This window comes from Artibeus jamaicensis, unplaced genomic scaffold (genome assembly GCF_021234435.1).
Source record: "Artibeus jamaicensis isolate MK-2021 breed Jamaican fruit bat unplaced genomic scaffold, CSHL_Jam_final scaffold_804, whole genome shotgun sequence".
Lineage (NCBI taxonomy): Eukaryota > Metazoa > Chordata > Mammalia > Chiroptera > Phyllostomidae > Artibeus > Artibeus jamaicensis.
Genome location: NW_026522055.1, coordinates 2,022,265 through 2,041,954, shown reverse-complemented (window position 1 = coordinate 2,041,954; position 19,690 = coordinate 2,022,265). Strand labels below are relative to the sequence as shown.

The window sequence follows — 19,690 nt, the reverse complement described above, 5'->3', positions numbered from 1 at the left end:
TGGACATACTGCAGTGGGAAAGGCAGACACAGGCTGACTTCTTGCAGCTTCCTCTTTAATTAAAAGAAGCAGCAAAAAAAAAAAGTTAAGCAAATAAATGTCTAATTGTGAATTGTGATATATGATGGACAGTAACTGGATGTAACTGGATACGTGACAGAGAAGTACGGGGTCTTTTTTTTTTTTTTTTCAGACATGGCACCTGCTCTTGGGAAGCTCACAGTTGAGAGGGAAGAAAAGTCAGTCAAAAAAAAAATGATGCTCTGGCCCTGACAAGTGTGACTCAGTGGCTTTGGCATCATCCCTCAGACCAGAAGGCTGGGCACATGCCTCTGGTCAGGTCCCCAGTTAGGGTTATGTCAGAGGAAACTAAGTGGTGTTTCTCTCACACATTGATGTTTCTCTCCTATTCTTTCTCCCTTCCTTCCCCTCTCTCTAAAAATAAAGAAATAAATTTAAAAAAAAGAAATTATGTTCTCTGATAGGCAGAATAACAGCCCCCAAAGATATTTACATGCTAACCCCCGGAACCTATAAGTATGTTACATTACATGGCAAAAGGGACTTTGCAGTTGCAATTAAGCTAATACTGATGTGGGAAGATGATCCTGGATTATTTAGCTGTGCCCAATGGGATCACAAAGGTCTTTACAAGGACAAGAATGAGGCAGAGAGAGACTTCAAGCTACAAGTACTATGCTTCTGGCCTGGAGAACAGGGCCACCAAACTAGGAATGCAAGCAACCTCTCGACACCAGGGAAGGCAAGAAAATACAGGAGCCTCCAGGAGGAACTCAGTCCCACCAGCCAACACTTTAATTTTAACCCAGTGAAATCCATTTTAGACTTGTGACCCCCCCAGAACTGTAAGATAGTAAGTGTATGTTGTTGGAAATACTCACTTTGTGAACTTTGTTACAGCAGCAACAGGAAACTAATACAGACTCACACAACAAAAAAGAAACAGATGCTAGACAACAGAACAGGATGCTTCAACAAAATTGACATTTTCACCCCTCTCATTCCTCTTGGTTGTTTCAATTAAGACACAGACACACAACCAGTTCCCACGCTGCTATTATCAAGAACACCCATGACCTCCGTGAAATCCATGTGGTCATCTTCCAGGCCTCACCTTTCTGGACTCTGCAGCTGCAGGCAACTTGGTTGCACACTTTTTCTAAACAAAAGCCCTTTCTTGCTTAATTACAAGATGTCAAGATTTTTCCGGGTCCATCGGCTTTGCTGGCATCCCCCTTACTGGTTGCCTGACACCTCCCTGACCCATAAATATCAGAGCAGCCCCAGACTCTTCTCTTCAGCATCACTTTGTCATTTTAGTCAGTAGATGGGCTTAATTCATCTATGGGTGGGTGGTGCCCAAATTGGTACCTGCAGCTCATTTCCCTTCTCTGCAACTATAGACTTTGATCCAACAGCATACTTGAAATCCCTATCCCCTTGTCCAAAAAACACACAAAAATCAATGTATTTATGCTGAACTTCCTTTTCTTTTTAAATTTTTTTATAGGGGAAGGGAGGTAGAAAGAGAGGGAGAGAAACATCATTATGTGACAGATACATCCATTTGTTGCCTCTTACACACCCCCAACTGGGGACCTGGCCCACAACCCAGGCATGTGCCCTGAGTGGGAATCAAACCAGCAATTTTTTAGTTCACAGGGTGGCATTCAGTCCACTGAGTCACACCAGCCAGGGCTGAACTTCCTTTTCTTTCCTGTATTTGTTCCTCTTACAAAGGCTGTCTCAACCTCAGTGATTGATATCTCTATTTCTGGCTGCTCAGAACAACAATGTAGGAGGCACTCTTGACCCCTTCTTGGCAATCATATCATGCTCCCAACCTATTAGCAAATCCCTTTAGCCTTAACTTCAGAATTCATCCTGATTCTAATCAGGCTGCAACCCCTGGCAGCCTGGTCCCAGCCACCATCTCCTGCCTGCAATATTTCACCTGCCTCCTTTCTAAGGTCCCTGCCACACAGCCTCTTCTGCACCCAGCAGCCAGAGCTTTTCATTGAGAACAAGAGTTGGATCATGTTCTTCCTCTGCTCAAAGATATCCAAATGCCTGTACACATGATTTACATACACGCTGACTCCTTCAAACTCACTTCCTGTTTGTTGGCCCCTGCCACCCTTCGTCTAACCACATGGCCTGGTTGCTTCTCCATGCACTGCTCAGCCTCCTGTTTCAAAGCATTTGTACCTGCTGTTCCCACCACTCAGAGCACTCTTCGATCATACAGTCAAATGGCAGACTCTCGAGCCTTTGCTCAAACATCACTAACAAAAACCACGAGCCAACCTATGGAGTAGGGAAAGATATTTGCAAACCATATATACAATAAGGTGGTTAATATCCAAAATATATAAGGAACTCATGCAACTCAAAAACATTTTTAAAAGCTATTCAAAACTGGGCACAGAATTTGAATTAGACATTTTTTCTAAAGAAGATACACAAATGGCCAGAAAGCATGAAAAGATGCTCAACATCGCTAATCATTAGAGAAATGCAAATCCAAACAACAATGAGATATCACTTCATATCCATTCGTGTGGCCACCTGGTAAAAATCCAAACTAAAACAAAACAAAAAATAACATGTTGGCAAGGATGTGGAGAAACCGGAAATTTCTGCAGTGGGAATGGGAAGTGGTATAGCTGCTGTGCAAAATGGCATGGAGGCTCCTCAGAAAAACAAACAAACAAACAAACAAAAAAACCTGGTACCATATGATCCAGCAACCCTACTTTTGAGTATTTATGCAAAAGAATTGGGAACAGCATCTTAATTTATTGCAGTGTTATTCACAGTAGCAAAGAAATGGAAGTAACTCAAATAGCCATTGACAGATGAAGAGGTAAAGAAAATGTGATATATATATATATATATATAATTCCATCACATGCTACAACATGGACATAATGCTAAGTGCAATGAGCCAGTCAGAAGAGGACAAATCACTATACAATTCCAATTATAGAAGTTATCCAGAGAAGTTAAACCCATAGAAATAGAACATGAGATGGTGGTTGCCAGGGGCAGACATAGTGGGGGAAGTGGGTAGATGTTATCCAACAAGGGCAGAGTTCCTGTTTTGCAAGATGAAAAAGTTGTAGAAAGATGTTGTTTTACCATACACTTAAAATAATGAAAGTGGTATGTTTATGTTATGTTTTTTTACTGCCACAAATAAAGCACACACACACACACAAAAAAAAAACCTTCATAAACCATCTTCCCTGCAGCCCCTCTTCCCTGTGCTCTGCATTTTCCCCAAAGTATGTGTCTCTTTTTTACATTCTATTCATGTATTTGTTGTTTGGTTGTTTGGTTGGTTGGCTTAGGTATATCCCTCTGTCTAGAATAAAACTTCATTGAGCTTAAGATGTAAAAAACCATTTTTTTCATGGGTCCCTGGGACCTTGTCATTTGGTTTGTGCTCAATAATAATAATATTTCCTGAATGAATTAATAAATGAAAGAATTATTTCACTCTGCTGCTCAAACCCCTTCAGAGGATTTTGGTCACACACTGAATGCAATAAGTAAAGTAAAAGTGTGATAGTTATATAGTAAGATAAAGATGGAATGGGAATGAATGAGTAGAAACAGGAGGGAAGAGTGTTTGAGAAGGGAGGAACAGCCCATGCAAAGACCCAGAGGCAACAACAACCTTGGTCTGCTTGCTAACAATAAAAACTCCAGTGTGGATGGAATGAACTTTTGTAGAATGAAAAGGCAGGGGGCTGGCAGGAGAGTGAGGCTGGGATTAGAGTGAGTGCAAAATAAAAAGTAGTGCCCAAAACCTTGTAGTTGAGAGAAATTATATTTTAATGCAAGGTTTTAAAATCAAAATGAATGCCAAAAAATCCATGGAGACAAAAATATCAGACATTTAAACAAACTCAAGATTACTATGAGTGTCCTCCTGAACCAACTGGAGCTTGAGACAGGAAAAAAAAAGTGTGTGTGTCCCCTTTATCTATGTTTTACATATTTTTAATGGCTGGGTTTTTCCCAGAACATGAAAATAACTAAAATATTGTTGAAAACCTAAGCCTGGCTGGTGTGGCTCAATGAATTGAGCACCAGCCTGTGAACCAAAGGGTCACCAGTTCAATCCCCAGTCAGGGCACATGCCTGGGTTGTGGCCAGGTCTCCAGTGGGGGACATGAGAGGCAACCACACATTGACGTTTCTCTGTTGGGGGGGGAGGGGCTTCACCAAAGGCTATCACAGGAAAAATATTTTCAAAATTAACTTTCTTGTTTTTCTCATTTTTAGCTGAGAATGTTGCTATGTTTGACTATTTTTCTTGACTAAGTTATGATCTTAAATAACTTTTAACTAATGTCAGTATATGAATTCTGTCATTGTTTAGATTTTTGATATTTTGCTTATCATAGATTTTTTATTGATTTTGATTTTTTAAAAAATCATGCATTGCAATACCAAAAATATTAATGGCAACCTAGGTGTCCATCAATAAACAACTGGATAAAGAAGACATGTTACACAGGTACAATAGAATATTATTCAGTCATTAAAAAAATGAAATTGCAGCATTTGCAACAACATAAATGGACATAGAGGGTATTATGCTAAGTGAAATAAGTCAGACACAAAAGGACTAATACCATATAATTTTCATATGTGGAATCTAGAAAAGAAAAACAAAATAAATGAGCAAATAAAACAGAAACAGACCCATAGATACAAAACATAAATTGACAGCTGCCAAAGAAGAGGGAGCAGGGGGTCTGGGTGAAAAAGGTGGAGGAATTAACAATAAAAACTTGCAGTTACAGAACAGTCACAGGGATGTAAAGTACAGCATAGAGAATACAGTCGATAATGTTCTAATAACTATGTGTAGTGTCAGCCTTGGTACTAGAATTATGGTGTCACCACTTCATAAGTTATGTGAATGTCTAACCACTATGATGCACACCCCAAACTAATATAATATGGGATTTCAAGTGAAATTTAAAAATTAAAAAGCATTTTAGGACTTCCAGTCAAGATGGAAGCATAGGTAGATACACCTTTGGTTTGTGCTACCTCGCAAAACCAAAAGAAGGAAAACATCAAATTTAAAAACAAAAAAATAACCAGAACTGCCAGAAAATCAAACTGAATGGAAGTATAACAACCAAGGAGTTAAAGAAACATTCACCCAGACCAGTAAGGAGGGGTGGAGATGGGCAGCTAGAGTGGAGAGGTTGGAGGACCTGGGCAGGCAAGGTGGCAGCTTGTGGACCAGGTGAGGCAGCAGCTAGTGGACAGGGTGGTCCCACATTTGCATCCAGATAAACCAAGAGGAAAAACTGAGGGGTGAGACAGACCACACAAGCCCGGTTTCAGCTCAGGGAAAGAAAGCTTTAAAACCTCTGACTGGAGAAACCTGTGGGGGTTGTGGAAGTAGGAGAAACTCCCAGCCTCACAGGAGAGTTCATTGGAGAGACCTACGGAGTTCTAGAATGTACACAAACCCACCCACCCAGGAATCAGCACTAGAAGGGCCCAATTTGCTTATGGGTAGCAGGGGAAGTGACTGAAAGCAGGATGAGAGCTGAGCAAGCAGCAGTGTTCCCTTTCTGACCTGTCCCTCAATACAGTGCCAAGAGACAACGATGTGAGTTACCCAGCTCTGGCGAATACCTAAAGCTCCACAGGTGCACTGAGACAAAAAAAGTATGGCCCAAATGAAAGAACAGATTAAAGCTCCAGAAAAAATATAACTAAACGATGAAGAAGAGATAGCCAACCTATCAGATGCAGAGTTCAAAACACTGGTAATCAGGAAGCTTGCAGGAATGGTTGAGTATAGTCACAAAATAGAAGAAAAAGTGAAAGCTATGAAAAGTGGAATAAAGGAATATGTACAGGAAACCCACAGTGAAGGGGAGGAAACCAGGACTCAAATCAACCATTTAGACCAGAAGGACAAAATAAACATTCAACCAGAACAGAATGAAGAAAGAAGAATTCAAAAAAAAAAATGAGGAGAGGTTTAGGAACCTCCAGGACAACTTTAAATATTACAACATCCGAATCATAGGGGTGCCAGAAGGAGAAAAGAAATACCAAGAAATTAAAGACTTATTTGAACAAATAATGAAGGAGAACCTCCCCAATCTGGCAAAGGAAATAGACTTCAGGGAAGTCCAGGAAGCTCAGACAGTTCCAAAGAAGTTGGACCCAAGGAGGAACACACCAAGGCACATCATAATTATATTAGCCAAGATCAAAGATAAGGAGAGAATCTGAAGAGCAACAAGAGAAAAGGAGACAGTTACTCACAAAGAAGTTCCCATTAGACTGTCAGCTGATTTCTCAAAAGAGACCTTACAGGCAGGAAGGGGCTGGAAGGAAGTGTTTGAAGTCATGAAAGGCAAGGACCTACATCCAAGATTACTTTATCCAGCAAAGCTATTGTTTAGAATGGAAGGGCAGATAAAGTGTTTCCCAGATAAGGTCAAATTAAAGGAGTTCATCATCACCCAGCCCTTATTGTATGAAATGTTAAAGGAATGTATCTAAGGAAAAGAAGAAGATCAACACTACGAACAGTAAAATGACAACAAACTCACAATTGTCAACAACTGAACCTTAAGCATATACAAAAACAAAAAGAAACTAAGCAAACAACCAGAACAGGAACAGATTCATAGAAATGGAGATCACATGAAGGGTTATCAGTGAGAAGGGGAAGCAGGGAGTGAGAAGTATAAATGGTAGGTAGAAAATAGACAGGGGGAGGTTAAGAATAGTATAGAAAATGTAGATAATAAGGAACTTATACGTATGACCCATGGACATGAACTAAAGGGGAGGAATGCAGGTGGGAGGGGATGTCCAGGGTGGAGGGGCATAAAAAGGGGGAATGGGACTACCGTAATAGCATAATCAATAAAATATATTTTAAAAAATTAAAATAAAATAAAATATTTTAAGTTTTAAAGGAAAAAATTGTTCATTAAAACACTACTTATCTTAATTATTGAGATTTTTGGCACTCCCTTGAGTTTTACATCTGAGACAAATGCCTCACTCACCTCACCCTAACCACAACCCTTCAGGAGGGGTGGGCATTTGTGTGGCCAGAACATACGCAGAGATGCAGACTGAAGAGTCTGGGCTTTATTCTGAAGGTCAGGGGCTAGCACACTACAGCCCAAGGGTCAAATGGGCCCACTGACTGTTTTTGTAAATAAAGATTTATTGAAACACAGCTGTACTCATTCATTTACAGATGGCGTATGTCTGCTTTCACACCACAGCAGTGGAGCTGAGTGGCTGCGACAGAGATTGTATGGCCCACACGCCAAAAATATTTACTCCCTGCCCTTTTATAGAAAAAGTTTGCCCCTGCCCCCCCCCGTTGGGTGGCTCAGGGGGTTGGAGCATTGGAGCATTGTCCCTTACACCAAAAGCTTGCAGGTTCAATCCCCCATCAGGGTGCATGCAAGAAGGCAACCATCGATGTTTCATTCTTGCATCAGTGTTTCTTTCCATCTGTCTCTCTCTCTCTCTCTCTATCTACCTCTATTGCTCTCTACCTCTCTCTCTCTCTCTCTCTCTCTCTCTCTCTCGTCAATAAGCATATCCTTGGGTTAGGGTTAAAAAGAAGAAAAATAGAAAAGAAAATATTTTCCAGCTTCCGATCTAGGCAGTGGGGACAAACAGATGTTCAGTGGCAGAGGAGGTGGACTGACAGCCTTTGTACAATCGCCGTGTAGCAGGAAAATGAGGGGACCCAGGAAAAGATCCAGCAGCTTCGGCAAAAGTGGGGGTCAAGATGGAGAGAGGGTCACCGGTGGTAGCTGTTCTTAGGAGGAAAAGATGTGGTGAATTTGGGGTCATGGGAGTAGAAAGGAAGAACAGAGAGAAGGTTCGTACTCTGTTCCTGGCCTGAAAAAAAGAGGAGGGGGCTGTCGTGCTGTGAGCAAGATGGGGTGGTGGGATCTGGGTGGAGGAAGAGATGCGGAGAGCAACCTTGGCCGTGCAGAGCAGAGCAACCCAAGGGGCCATCCTGGAGATGTCCAGGCAGGATGCTGAATGATGAGACGTCCAGGTCACGTACCTGAGAGATTGTGCTTGTGGTGGCAACTGCACCCTCCATGCCTGTGTCCCCCGTGTCTGCTGCTTGCCTCAACGCTTTCTTCCTGTAGGACCTCACTCTGAGTGAAGAGACCAGAGAGTGATTCAGTCTGGCCAGCTTGGGGTGCAGTAGACGGACTGATGCTTCCTGTCTTTTCTCTCTTAAGGGGCTGGGGGTGACTGAGGTGGTGTGGGGATTGAGAATGCGGGCTCCCCTCTCCTGGAACCAGAGGTTTGTGACACCACCCAGGTGCCAGGGACCTGCTTTCTGCCCTCGCTTCAGATTCTGGACCCCCCACGTCCCCCCAGCTCTGGGTTCCGGGGTTCCATGGCCTCCTGCCCTCCGCAGACCAGGGCACGTCCTCCCTCCCCACGGCTGGAGCTCACATGATGGCGATGATGCAGAACAGAAAGAGCAAAGTGCTGACGCCTGCTCCCACGATGGCCCCCAGCGTCACTCCCGTTAAAGGCCCATGATTTCCTCCTGAGAGATTGAACTATTACTGGTGATATCCATCAGAGAACACAGTCTTTTCCCCTCCCACTCTCTGAGGGACGCTACACTTCTGTTTTCTCGCTCCATTGTCGGAAGCAAAATACAAGAACAAGGGAGAGGGTGGGGTTGAGGGTGAGGCTAGGGAGGCCTACAAGAGCTGGGTCCTGGCCTGGATTCATTTCAAATGTACACAGTGTGATCTTTGTGAAATTTATTGTGCATTCCCTTTTTGTGAAGAAGAAATACTGCTCTGTGCTAATATCTTGATTACTGAGGTTTCCTTGGTTTATCAATGTCTCATTGGCCCAATTCACATCGTGGCCTGAAAAGCAAGGACTTTGTGTCCCAAACCTGTCCAAGACCCATAGCCTCTCCCAAGACCCAGCTCCATCCTCTTGCTTCTCCCTCCCAGCCTCACTCCAGTCCACAGTTATGGCCAGGCAGCAGGAAGACAGAAACACATTGGTTCCCATGGAAATTTCAGGCTTCATAGCCTTGCCCACACCAGAGCTGAGCTCCCCTCTCTTGTTCAGGGGCTGCTGGATGGATGTGGGGGTGCGGTGGTTGCTGACTTCCCCCAGCCACTCCCCAATCCCCTGGTGCACTCACTGGGCAGAAGGAGGTTCACAGAGAGGTGCAGGGAGCCCTGAGGGTTCTCAGCCTGACAGGAGAATTTCCCTTCATCTCCAGCCTGCACTCTGGGCAGCTCCAGGACCCCAGGCTTAGGGGAGCTATGGATACAGTCCCTTCGTGTCCAGCTCAACTGGGCAGGGGGGTTGCTGTCAGCTTCACAGACCAGACGCAAGTATTCACCCTCCATGACTTCAACAGATGACCCATCCTCCAGGACTCTGGGTGCTGCAGAAAGAGAGAAACAGAGGGTCAGAGTGACACCGAGGGCAGTGGAGAGTCTGACAAACTCTGTCACCCCTGCCTGGTGGGAATGACTGTCTACCTTCTGTGCAGAGCAGCTTGACCACTTCTCTCAAAACGAGAAAGAACATGTGAAGTAGCTGTATTCTGACTTTAGCAACTTATCCCACAGAGGAACACAGGCACAGGTGGGAGAGCAGACACAGGAGAACTCCTTGCAGAGTTTAGGTTAGAACAAGAGAAGACCCATGGTTCTCCACTGGTAGATGACATGGACATGGCCACAGCCCTCCGTGCTGTGGAATAAGCCACTGTCATGGGGAGGAAGGACGACATTGATCCTACTGATGTTGAAGGACCTGTCAGATCCTTCAGGTGGACCAACCAAGGTTCACAGCAGCACGTGGACACTGTTCATGTGCCCAGAGGAGATTGGGCATCTGAGGACACACTTCAGCACCTTCTCAACTGTAGGTCCTGTGACTATATTACCTGTTTAAAACTTATCAATTAAACTATCAGAGGGAAATTAAAACATGAGCCTGGAGGACTCATCAGGAGAGGGAAGGTCAGGGGCCCTGAGGGGCTGCTCTGCATGTGGGTGGTGCCTCGTTCTCCTGGTGCAGCTGACAGGGGCCAGGAGAGTCATCAGGGTGGGGTGGGGAGGGAGTGATGGACCAGCTGCTTGCAGAAGCCTGGGGGGGGTAATCTCTGGGTTCCCCCACATGGGGAAGTCTGGTCACTGGGGTGAACTCAGGACAAGGTAGGACCCACATTGCCCTGGTTTGGAAGAGGCTCTGCTCCCCACAGCCCATGACAAGCTTCTTCCTACCTGAGTCGTTTCCTCGGAGGAAAGTTACAGTCATGTTCTGTGGAGAGTCTGGGACAGAAAGACATTGGGGACCAAAGTCAATGGTGAGATCAGGGCACATTGGCTCTTTGCCCCCAGAAGCTGCTTAAATGGGGGAAAGGAGGAAGCAGGCATGCCCCTGACCCCATCCCAGAGCAGATTCAGGGCCAAGCACCCAGTGTCTGAGGCCCTGACCCCCACCCATCCTGCTGCCCTCAGGCCCCCATCAGGGACCCCATGTCTGGGTCCAGTTCTCACAGGACACATTGAGGTGGATTGTCTTCATGGTCACTCTGGCACCAAGCAAGGTCACCTCACAGGTCAGGGTGGCACCATTGTCCTGGGGCCGTGGGGTGAGGGTGAGCACTGAGGAGTTGTGGGTCATGGGGACCAGGGAAGGGTGAGTAGCTGATGTCCAGGAGAAGAGGGGGGGCGTGCCCTGCTCACAGGCCCAGGGTACAGAGCAGGTCAGGTCTGTGGGGCGGCCAGACTCCAGGGTTCCTGGGATGAGGATGTCAGGTGTGTGGGTCAAGGCTGGTGAGGAGAAGGATGGACAGGGCATCAGGATGAGGGTGCCATGTGCAGCCCTGAGAGAAACCTCAGGCTTTGGTCCAGCCCCTCCCTCTGAGCCCTGACAGGCTGCACCCCCAATTACCTCCCAGCATGGGGTCATCCCAGCCCTGCCCCAGGGTCACTTTGAACTTTCCCTGTGGCCTCCTCTCCAGGAGACTGTTCCTTACCCGTCACATGCACGGTGAGTTTCTGCTGTATGAAAGAATGTTTTAGCTTAATTCCTCTCTCCACCCGAAAAAAGTACGACCCATCATCTGTCTTCCTGGCGTGTCTGATGTCCAGGGAGCAGTTGTGGTTCCCAGGATCCCCAGTGAGGAGGAATCGGCCCTGGGTCTCCTTCTGCACTTCACGATCTTGTTTGTTCGTGGCCACTGGAGCATCGTTGTGTACATGAGCTCCTTCCAGGAACCAGAAGCCATAAGCTGGGTCAGCCTCAGTCCAGCCTTCCTGGGGGTAGGACACACTGCAGGGCACGAAGACACACAGGCCCTCCTGCACTGTCACCAACTCCTGTACTTGCAGCATGTATTCGGGCTTCTGAGCCAGGGACCCTGCAGAGAAGGAAGGGTCAGCCACAGCCCCCACACCACCTGCCCCACTCAGACCCTTGGGCACTCACCTGCCCACAGCAGGGGCGGCAGCAGGGGTGGCAGCAGCAGTGGCAGCAGCAGCGGCAGCAGCATCTCTGGAGGTGTCTGGGTGCCTGTGTGTGTGTGAAAAGGAGGAAGACAGCGGGAGGAGGGTGCATGGTGACCACAGAAGCTGAGGAGGAACATGGGGCCTCCTTGTCCACAGAGGAGGAACCTCAGAGCTGGAGCTCTGCCCCTCTCTGTGCACAGCAGGCAGACACCCTGCAGCCCATAGAGTTTGCACAGCTGCCTGGACAACCCTCCCTCAGCCCCCCTCTCCCACTGCAGCTCCCACAGCAGCAGCCTCTCTGGGGCTGGCAGTGCCATGTTCCCTCTGGGAGAGTTTGGTTCTCAGGGTGCGTCTCTCACAAACTAGAACTAAGTATTGCAATAGTGACAGAAGGCTGCACAGGAAGGTGAGGGTGAGGTCACAGCAGTGACACTCATCAGAGAAGGTGCAGAGGGACCCTGTCAGGGGCAGGACAGCCCTTCCAGTTCAGCCATCTGCTCCCCACATCTACTCCTGAAAGCCCTGAGGCCAGGGAGGGTGACAGACTACCAAGTCACACCCCTCTGTCTGTGGCATACTTCCTGCTTCCCTTCATGCCCTCCTCCAGGGAGGGCACTTCCTGTACTTATTGTTGATGGTATTACACATGCCCCGCATTTCCCCCACTTTACCCACCTCCACCCAGCCCCCACAACACCCTGACCTTCACCACACTATTCTCTGTGTCCTGGGCTTTGCATATATGTTCTCCTAACCATTTTTTGAGAGAGAGGGAGGGTTGAAGGGAAGAAGAAAAGGAGGAAGGAAAACATCAATGTGCTAGAGATACATAGATCAGTTGCCTCCCACATGTCCCCAGCTGGTGACCTGGCCCACAACACAGGTTTGTGTCCTGACTGGAAGTTGAACTGGGGGCATTTGCTTCACAGTCCAGTGCTCAGTCCACTGACCCACACCAGCCAGGACATAGCTAAACTTTTTATCTCCTTTCACCCAGTCCCCCTCACCTTCCCATCTGAGGTCTGTTGTCTGGTGTATGTATGCATGCCTCTGGTTCTATTTGTTCATCAGTTTGTTTTGTTCACTGATTCCACCTAGAAATGTGAGATCATACACTGTTTGTCTTTCACTGACTGGCTCCTTTCTCTTAGCATAATAATCTTCAGGTCCATCCACACTATCACAAGGGTAAGAGCTCCTTTTTTACAGCTGAGTAGTATTCCACTGTGTAAATGTACCAGTGTTTTTCATCCACTCAACTGCTGATGGACACTTGGGCTGTTTCCAGATCTGGCTATTGTAAATAATGCTGCAATGAACATAGATGTATATATATTATATATGATGGGTGGTTCAGGATTCATAGAGTATATATTCTGAGAATTAGGGTTGCTGGGTCAAAAGGCAGTTCCTTTTTTACTTTTTTTGAAGAAACTTTATGGTGTTTTGCACAAGGGCTGCACCAGCCTGCCTTCCCACCAACAGTGCACTAGGGTCACATTTTCTCCACTTCCTCTCCAGCACTTGTTGTTTGTTGACTTATTGATGGTAGTCTTTTGGGCAGGTATGAGGTGATACCTCATTGTACTTTTAATTTGCATCACTCTGATAATTAGTGACACTGAACATCTTTTCATATGTCTGTGGGCCATCTGTGTGTCCTCTATGGAGAAGCATTTGTGTCCATTCAGGTCTTCTGTCCATTTTTTAAAATTTATTTTACCCTCACCTAGGAAAATTTTTCATTGCTTTTAGAGAGAGAGCAAGGGACAGGGACCCAGAGAGAGAGAAACATCAATGTGAGAGAGAAATGCTCATTGTTTGCCTCCTGATGTGCCCAGAATGGGGATTGAACCTATAACCTAGGTAGGTGCTCTGGCCAGACCTCAAATCCACAACCATTTGGTTATGTGACAAAGTTCCAACCAACTGAGCCACACCAGCCAAGACCCTCTGCCCATATTTAAATTGGATTGTTTATCTTCCTGGTGTTGGGTGGTGTAAGTTCATGACCTATCTGGAAACTAATCCCTTACCAGATATATCACTGGCAGTCATATTCTCCCATACCCTGGTTTCCCTTTCCATTATGTGGATGGTTTTGTTTGCTGTGCTGAAGTTCTTAGTGTGATGTGGTCCCATTTCCTTATTTCTTCTTTGCTTTGCTTCCCTTGCCCTTGGGGATATAACAGAAAAAGTATTGTTGTGTGAGATGTCTGCAATTTTACTGCCTGTGTTTTCTTCTAGGATTTTTATGGTCTGGTGACTTACATGTTATCCATTTTGAGTTTATTCTTGCGTATGGTGTAAACTGGTGATCTGATTTTATTTTTTGCATGTATTTACCTAACTTTGCCAACATGCTTTTTAAAAATTTGACTCATTATGCCATTACATTTGTTCTATTTCCCCCTTCATTCCCCTCCACCCTGCCAACCCCTCCCTCACCATTCCCCCCCTTTAGTTTATGACCACATGTCTCAAGTTCTTTAGATTCTGTATTTCCCCTACTATGCTTACCCTCTCCCCTATCTATTTTCTATGTATGGTCTATGCTACTTATTTTCTGTACCTTCTCCCCCCCCTTCTCCTTCTCCCACTCCCCTGTTGCTAACACTCCATGGGATTGTTCTTTCTATGGTTCACGCCTGATCTAGCTGTCCTCTTAGTTTGCTTTTGTTTTAGGTGTGGTTGTTCATAACTGTGAGTTTGCTGTCCTTTCACTGTTCATCTTTTTTATCTTCTTTTTCTTAGATAAATCCCTGTAACATTTCATATAATAATGGCTTGGTGATGATGAACTCCTTTAACTTGATCTTATCTGAGAAGCACTTTATCTGTCCTTCCATTCTAAATGAAAGCTTTGCTGGATAGAGCAATCTTGGTTGTAGATCTTTGGTTTTCATGACTTGGAATACTTCTTTCAAGCCCCTTCTTGCCTTTAAGGTCTCTTTTGAGAAATCTGCTGACAGTCTGATGGGAACTCCTTTGTAGGTGACTGTCCCCTTATCTCTTGCTGCTTCTAGGATTCTCTCCTTCATTTTAATCTTGGCTAATGTAATTATGATATGCCTTGGTGTGTTCCTTCTTGGGTCCAACTTCTTTAGGACTCTCTGAGCTTCCTGGATTTCCTGGAAGTCTATTTCCTTTGCCAGAATGGGGAAGTTCTCCTTTACTATTTGTTCAAATAAGGTTTTCACTCATGACTGTTCCTCTTCCCCTTCTGGTACCCCTATAATTCGGATGTTGGAGCATTTAAAGATGTCCTGGAGATTCCTTCGCCTCTCCTCATTATTTTGAATTCTTGTTTCTTCATATTTTTCTGTTTGGTCATTTTTTTCTTCCTTCTGGTCCGCTCCCTTGATTTGATTCCCAGTGTCCTTTCCATCACTATTGCTTTCCTGTGCATTTCCCTTTATTTCAATTAGTTTAGCCTTCATATGTTCCTCTAATTTGTGGCTAAAATCAACCAATTCTGTGAGCATCCTGATCACCAGTGTTTTGAACTGTGCCTCTGATAGGTTGGCAATTTCTTGTTTGCTTAGATTTATTGGCTCTGGGGCTCTGAGTTCTTGAGCCATGTTTTGATCTGTTTGTGCCTGTTATGTTTGAGGAGAGGCGCCTTAGGTGTTCACCAGGATGGGGCCACCCAGGTTGCTGGTTTGTGATGCTGTATGTGGGGGCGGCGTCAGAGAGGGAGCAATAGCAGTCCTCTCTGTTTTCTCCTGGTTCACCTCACCACTCGCCCCACCCCGGCCTGTTTATCTGCACAAATATGTGACCGTGGTCAGCCTGCCCGCTTTGCACTTGGGCCTGCTAGATCTTTCTCAATGCTCATCCCTTCACTGGTTTATCTGTGAGCAAATGCATGACCCCGGTCAGCCAGCCTGTGCCCCCCGCGCCTTCACTGGGATCTGCCTGCACGCCCGGGTCAGGGGATCTTTTTAGCCTGACCTGCTCCGCTGCTATCTCTGCCCCTCTCGCTGGTTTAGCTGAGTGGTTTATTGTTGTCGGACTCCATATTGTTTGATTTTCTGTGGCTTGGCTACGTTTATTGTTGCTAAAACTTTATTGTTTTTAAATTTGGTTGTGCGAGAAGGTAAAGTGTTTCCACCTATGCCTCCATCTTGGCCGAAGTCCTCCCAACACCCTTTTTTTGAAGAGACTGTTTTGACTCCATTGTATGCTCTTGACTCTCTGTCAAATATTAAATGTCCATAAAGCTCTGGGCTGGTTTCTGGGTGCCGTGTTCTCTTCCATCAATAGATGTCGCTAAAAGCTCCACCAGAAAACTTCTAGATCTAATGAATTAATTTGGCAAAGTAGCAATACGCAAAATTTGTATGCATATATCGGTGGCCATTTTTATAGCAATAATGAATTATCAGAAAGAGAAACTAAGAAAATAATCCTATTGACTATTGCAACACAAAAATAAGGTACTTGGAATAAATGTAACCAAGAGAGTAAAAGACATGTACAGAAAACACTATAAGACATTGAAGAAAAACAGAGGAAGATACAAATGAGTGGAAGCATATACAGTGTTCACAGACTGGAAGAATTAACATCATGAAAATGTGCATACTACTCAAAGAAATCTAAAAACCAAATACAAATCCTGTTAAAATAACAATGGAATATTTCACATATGTAAAACAAATATTTTTTAAAAATTGTAAGGAACCCTCCAAAACATTCCCGAATAACCTCAGCGATCCTGAGAAAGGAGGACAAATTTGGAGCAACAATCTATACTACAAATCCATTGAAATGAAAACGGCCTGTTACTGGAACAAGAACAGGCATACAGACCAAAAGAAACCATTTTATGCAAAGTAGAAATGGGTCTCTCTAGCCAAACCCCCTAGTCACAGGCTGTAGGATGTGAGGGGGTCAGCCCAGACAAGACTGGGGCTCGGAAACGTGGGAGATGGCCTGGGTCCAGGGGGGCTGAGGAAGCCAATTATCTTTCCTGCCTCAATATCTACATGGTGGGCATATTCTCCCCACTCACAAGGTCACACACTGTCCCAGGAGTCACCTTGTCACTCACACCCTGGTTGGAGGTGGGGTCTCAGTAAGACAGGGAAGGGGGGACACTGGGGTAGAGAGTTGGGGCTTCTGTGTGTTAACACACACCAGGGACATCAAAGAGAGACCCACTGGCAAGATGCATGGTAAACAGAAGCTGGGATTCTTTGTGCTGAGGCGTTTGATAGGAAAGAGTGTGCAGAAAGGAAGGAAGGAGCAATTTCAAAACAGGTAAACACTTCCCCCTTTGTGGTGGCTGTTTGCATCACTGGTACCTCACGGGCCATAATTCTCATTGCTTCAGAGCATGGCTGGGTCTTCCAACCTCGGGGGCTTTGCCAGTGCAGACTCGGCCCCCAGCACTCTGTGGGGAGGACCCTCAGAGTGAGGAATGCCAGCCTGGGAGTCCTCTGCCCACAGGGACATGAGGACATGCTGAGAGAGGAGACACACACCTCTTCTCACAGATGGTTATTTTTCCACTGTATGGCTGGAGGGGTCTACAAGAAAGTGGGAGGACCCATATGAGGCAGCACCTCCTCTGACTCATGTCGGTGTTCTTGATACATTTTGGGGGGGTAGAAACATAAGACATATACAGAGGAATGCCCCCATAAGAACAACTCAGTGACTCATCAACAAATAAACACTCTTAAGGACATAGAGATGCATTTACTTTGCTCTGACAGGCATGCATCAGTGAGTTGGGTGGCATCCTGCAAAGCAAAAGGTCACCCATTATTCCTGTTGGAGCACTTGCCTGGACTGTGGCTTTGGTCCAGGTTGGGGTGCTTATGAGATGCTACGTATCGATGTTTCTCCCTCACATCCACGTTTCTCTCCCTTTCTCACTCCCTCCTTCCCTCTCTAGCACTAAATAAGTCAATAAGAAAGAAACATAACATTGTGGGCAACCCAGGACCTGTCCTGGATCCACCATTATCACCAAATCCAATCCCACAAAAGGAGCCCCTGTCCTCACTTTAAATTTAATTGTGTCCTTGGTCTCCTTTGTGTTTTTATTGTTACCCAAGCATGTGACCTTTAATACTACAGCTTTGCATACATTTTAAGAACCTTCATATAGAAAATATTAGAGACTGTTCAGGGACCCATCAAGTTCAGGAATCTGCCCATTCCATAATATGTCCCTCCCAGAACCTTTCCAGACAGCATGGACTGGAGTCAGAGCTGTGATCACCAAGGAGGGAGGCAGCAGGGTGGAGCATGCATAGACATTCCCACACTATCACTGAATCCTGCAGTTTCCATATGTATCCTACCTGCAGCCCCACATCCCTCCTGGGCCCCTGTTCTGACCAACTCACTCTCTCCCAGCAGGACTCGGTTGCAGCATCTCTGAGGTCAGATGGGATGGACCACATCAGTCTGTTTTTAGCTGTCCCAGATTTGCAGAACAATGAGAGAAAGAGGCACAGAGAAACCACAGACAATCTAACTGCCAGCACAAGAGGAACCTCTAACCCACAGGCCATCAGATCTGGGAAGCCTTCTGGCTCCACCTCTTTGATCTGCAGAAGACACAGAGGTCCAGAGTGTCGAGGGAATTGCCTAAATCACAGTAGTGCCCTGTCTCATGCACCACTGTGCTCACAGGTAGCCTCTTCATCAATGTTTGCCTGCTCAGGATATGTTGGGTTTGCAATCAGGATGCTTGCCCTGGCTGGTGTGGCTCAGTGGATTGAGCAACAGCCTGCAAACCACATGGTCACCAGTTCTATTCCCAGTCAAGGCACATGCCTGGGTTGAGAACCAGGTCCCTGGTGGGGAGCACATGAGGGGCAACCACAGATTGATATTTCTCTCCCTCCTATTCCCCTCCCTTTCCCTCCATATAAAGATAAATAAATACAATTTTTAAAAAGAAAGAAAACAGGAAGCTTCTGTTAAGCTGACAGGGAAGAATTGTCAACTCCTCCCATGAGGTGAAGAAGGAAATTTTACTCATTCATTCATTCAACAACCATCTACACTGTGCCCTCAGGCTTCCAGTAAAGGGGTGAGTAGGAGAGATCTAGTCCTTAACTTTGAGAAGAGCAACAGCTGGTTGGCAGACAGGCAGGTTACCTGACACTTCCGGTTGTGTAGGACGGGTGGCTGTGAGGGGGGAGGCACAGGCTGGGGCTGAGCTCAGCTCTCCCTCTGTGGACTGGAAGGTGAGCTATCGGCGAGAAATAGCCAGTGTGGACAAGGTAGGGACTCTCCAGAAGTCACAAGGGACATCCATCCTGCAGGTGATTCTGGGAATTCCTGGGCTCAGGTGAGCTATTCCCAATCCCACTGTTCTCCCACTGCACTGGAGATACTGCACCAGCTACCCAGTGAGGTGCTGCTTGTGACCCAAACCACCTCTGCCCCAGCACTGGCCAGTCTACCACCCATAGGAGGCGCTCCATCTGCCCAAAGCACACAGGTGGCTCCTGGGGATCCCTAGAGAAGGGTGGCGATGCTGTCCGTGGTGCTGATGCGGAGCTGAAGCAGGAAGTGGTGTGTCTCACACTGCATGCAGCCTGTGTATGCTACTATACTGACTATTTGCCGTGTATGCCAGTGTAAGGTCACCACTACTGGGCCATGAGCTGCAGAGATTAAACATTACTTGTGGTTGTTTCTCTGAGGGTATTTCCAGGTGAGATGAGAATATTAAATTTGTGGGCTCAGCAAAGGGAATGCCCTTCCCGAGTGTGGGGGGGGCGGGGCAGCATGTCCAATCCACTGAGGGCCTGAACGGAACTGAGACCAGACTAATATGTGTGCATAGTATTTATGTGATTATGTTTCACATTTTCATTTTCAACACAGGCAGTATAAAAATGTGGTAAAGACATGTTATCTTCCCCTTCACTCTTAGTCAGTGTTTGTGGAGTGGATGCTGCCTTCATTCCACTTCTTTGAGACTCAAGTGTCCAAGGTGGAGTGACCCCAAGGGGAGAGAAAGAGGGTGCAACTCACATAGGGTTCACCAGAGACTTCCTGGGGTCCAGAACTCTACGGTCTCTTCTGAGACTCCAATGCGTGTGAGAGTTCTTTCCGACAACCCAGAGATGTGTCTTGCATTGAGGTGTGTCCCA

At 46.0% G+C, this 19,690-nt stretch overlaps 1 protein-coding gene across 1 annotated transcript in view; it reads right to left on the bottom strand.

The window, feature by feature from the left end:
• LOC119052031 (sialic acid-binding Ig-like lectin 8) overlaps positions 1-19,690 on the bottom strand; it is a 32,415-nt gene that overhangs the window by 1,852 nt on the left and 10,873 nt on the right. The window contains exons 8-16 of the mRNA XM_053659678.1: positions 18,687-18,716; positions 18,088-18,130; positions 11,545-11,628; positions 11,093-11,476; positions 10,611-10,886; positions 10,335-10,382; positions 9,239-9,487; positions 8,521-8,617; positions 8,117-8,213 (exon numbers count right to left, since the gene is read on the bottom strand). Of these exons, the coding sequence (XP_053515653.1) occupies positions 8,117-8,213; positions 8,521-8,617; positions 9,239-9,487; positions 10,335-10,382; positions 10,611-10,886; positions 11,093-11,476; positions 11,545-11,628; positions 18,088-18,130; positions 18,687-18,716 (1,308 nt within the window). The remainder of the gene's footprint in view (positions 1-8,116; positions 8,214-8,520; positions 8,618-9,238; positions 9,488-10,334; positions 10,383-10,610; positions 10,887-11,092; positions 11,477-11,544; positions 11,629-18,087; positions 18,131-18,686; positions 18,717-19,690) is intronic.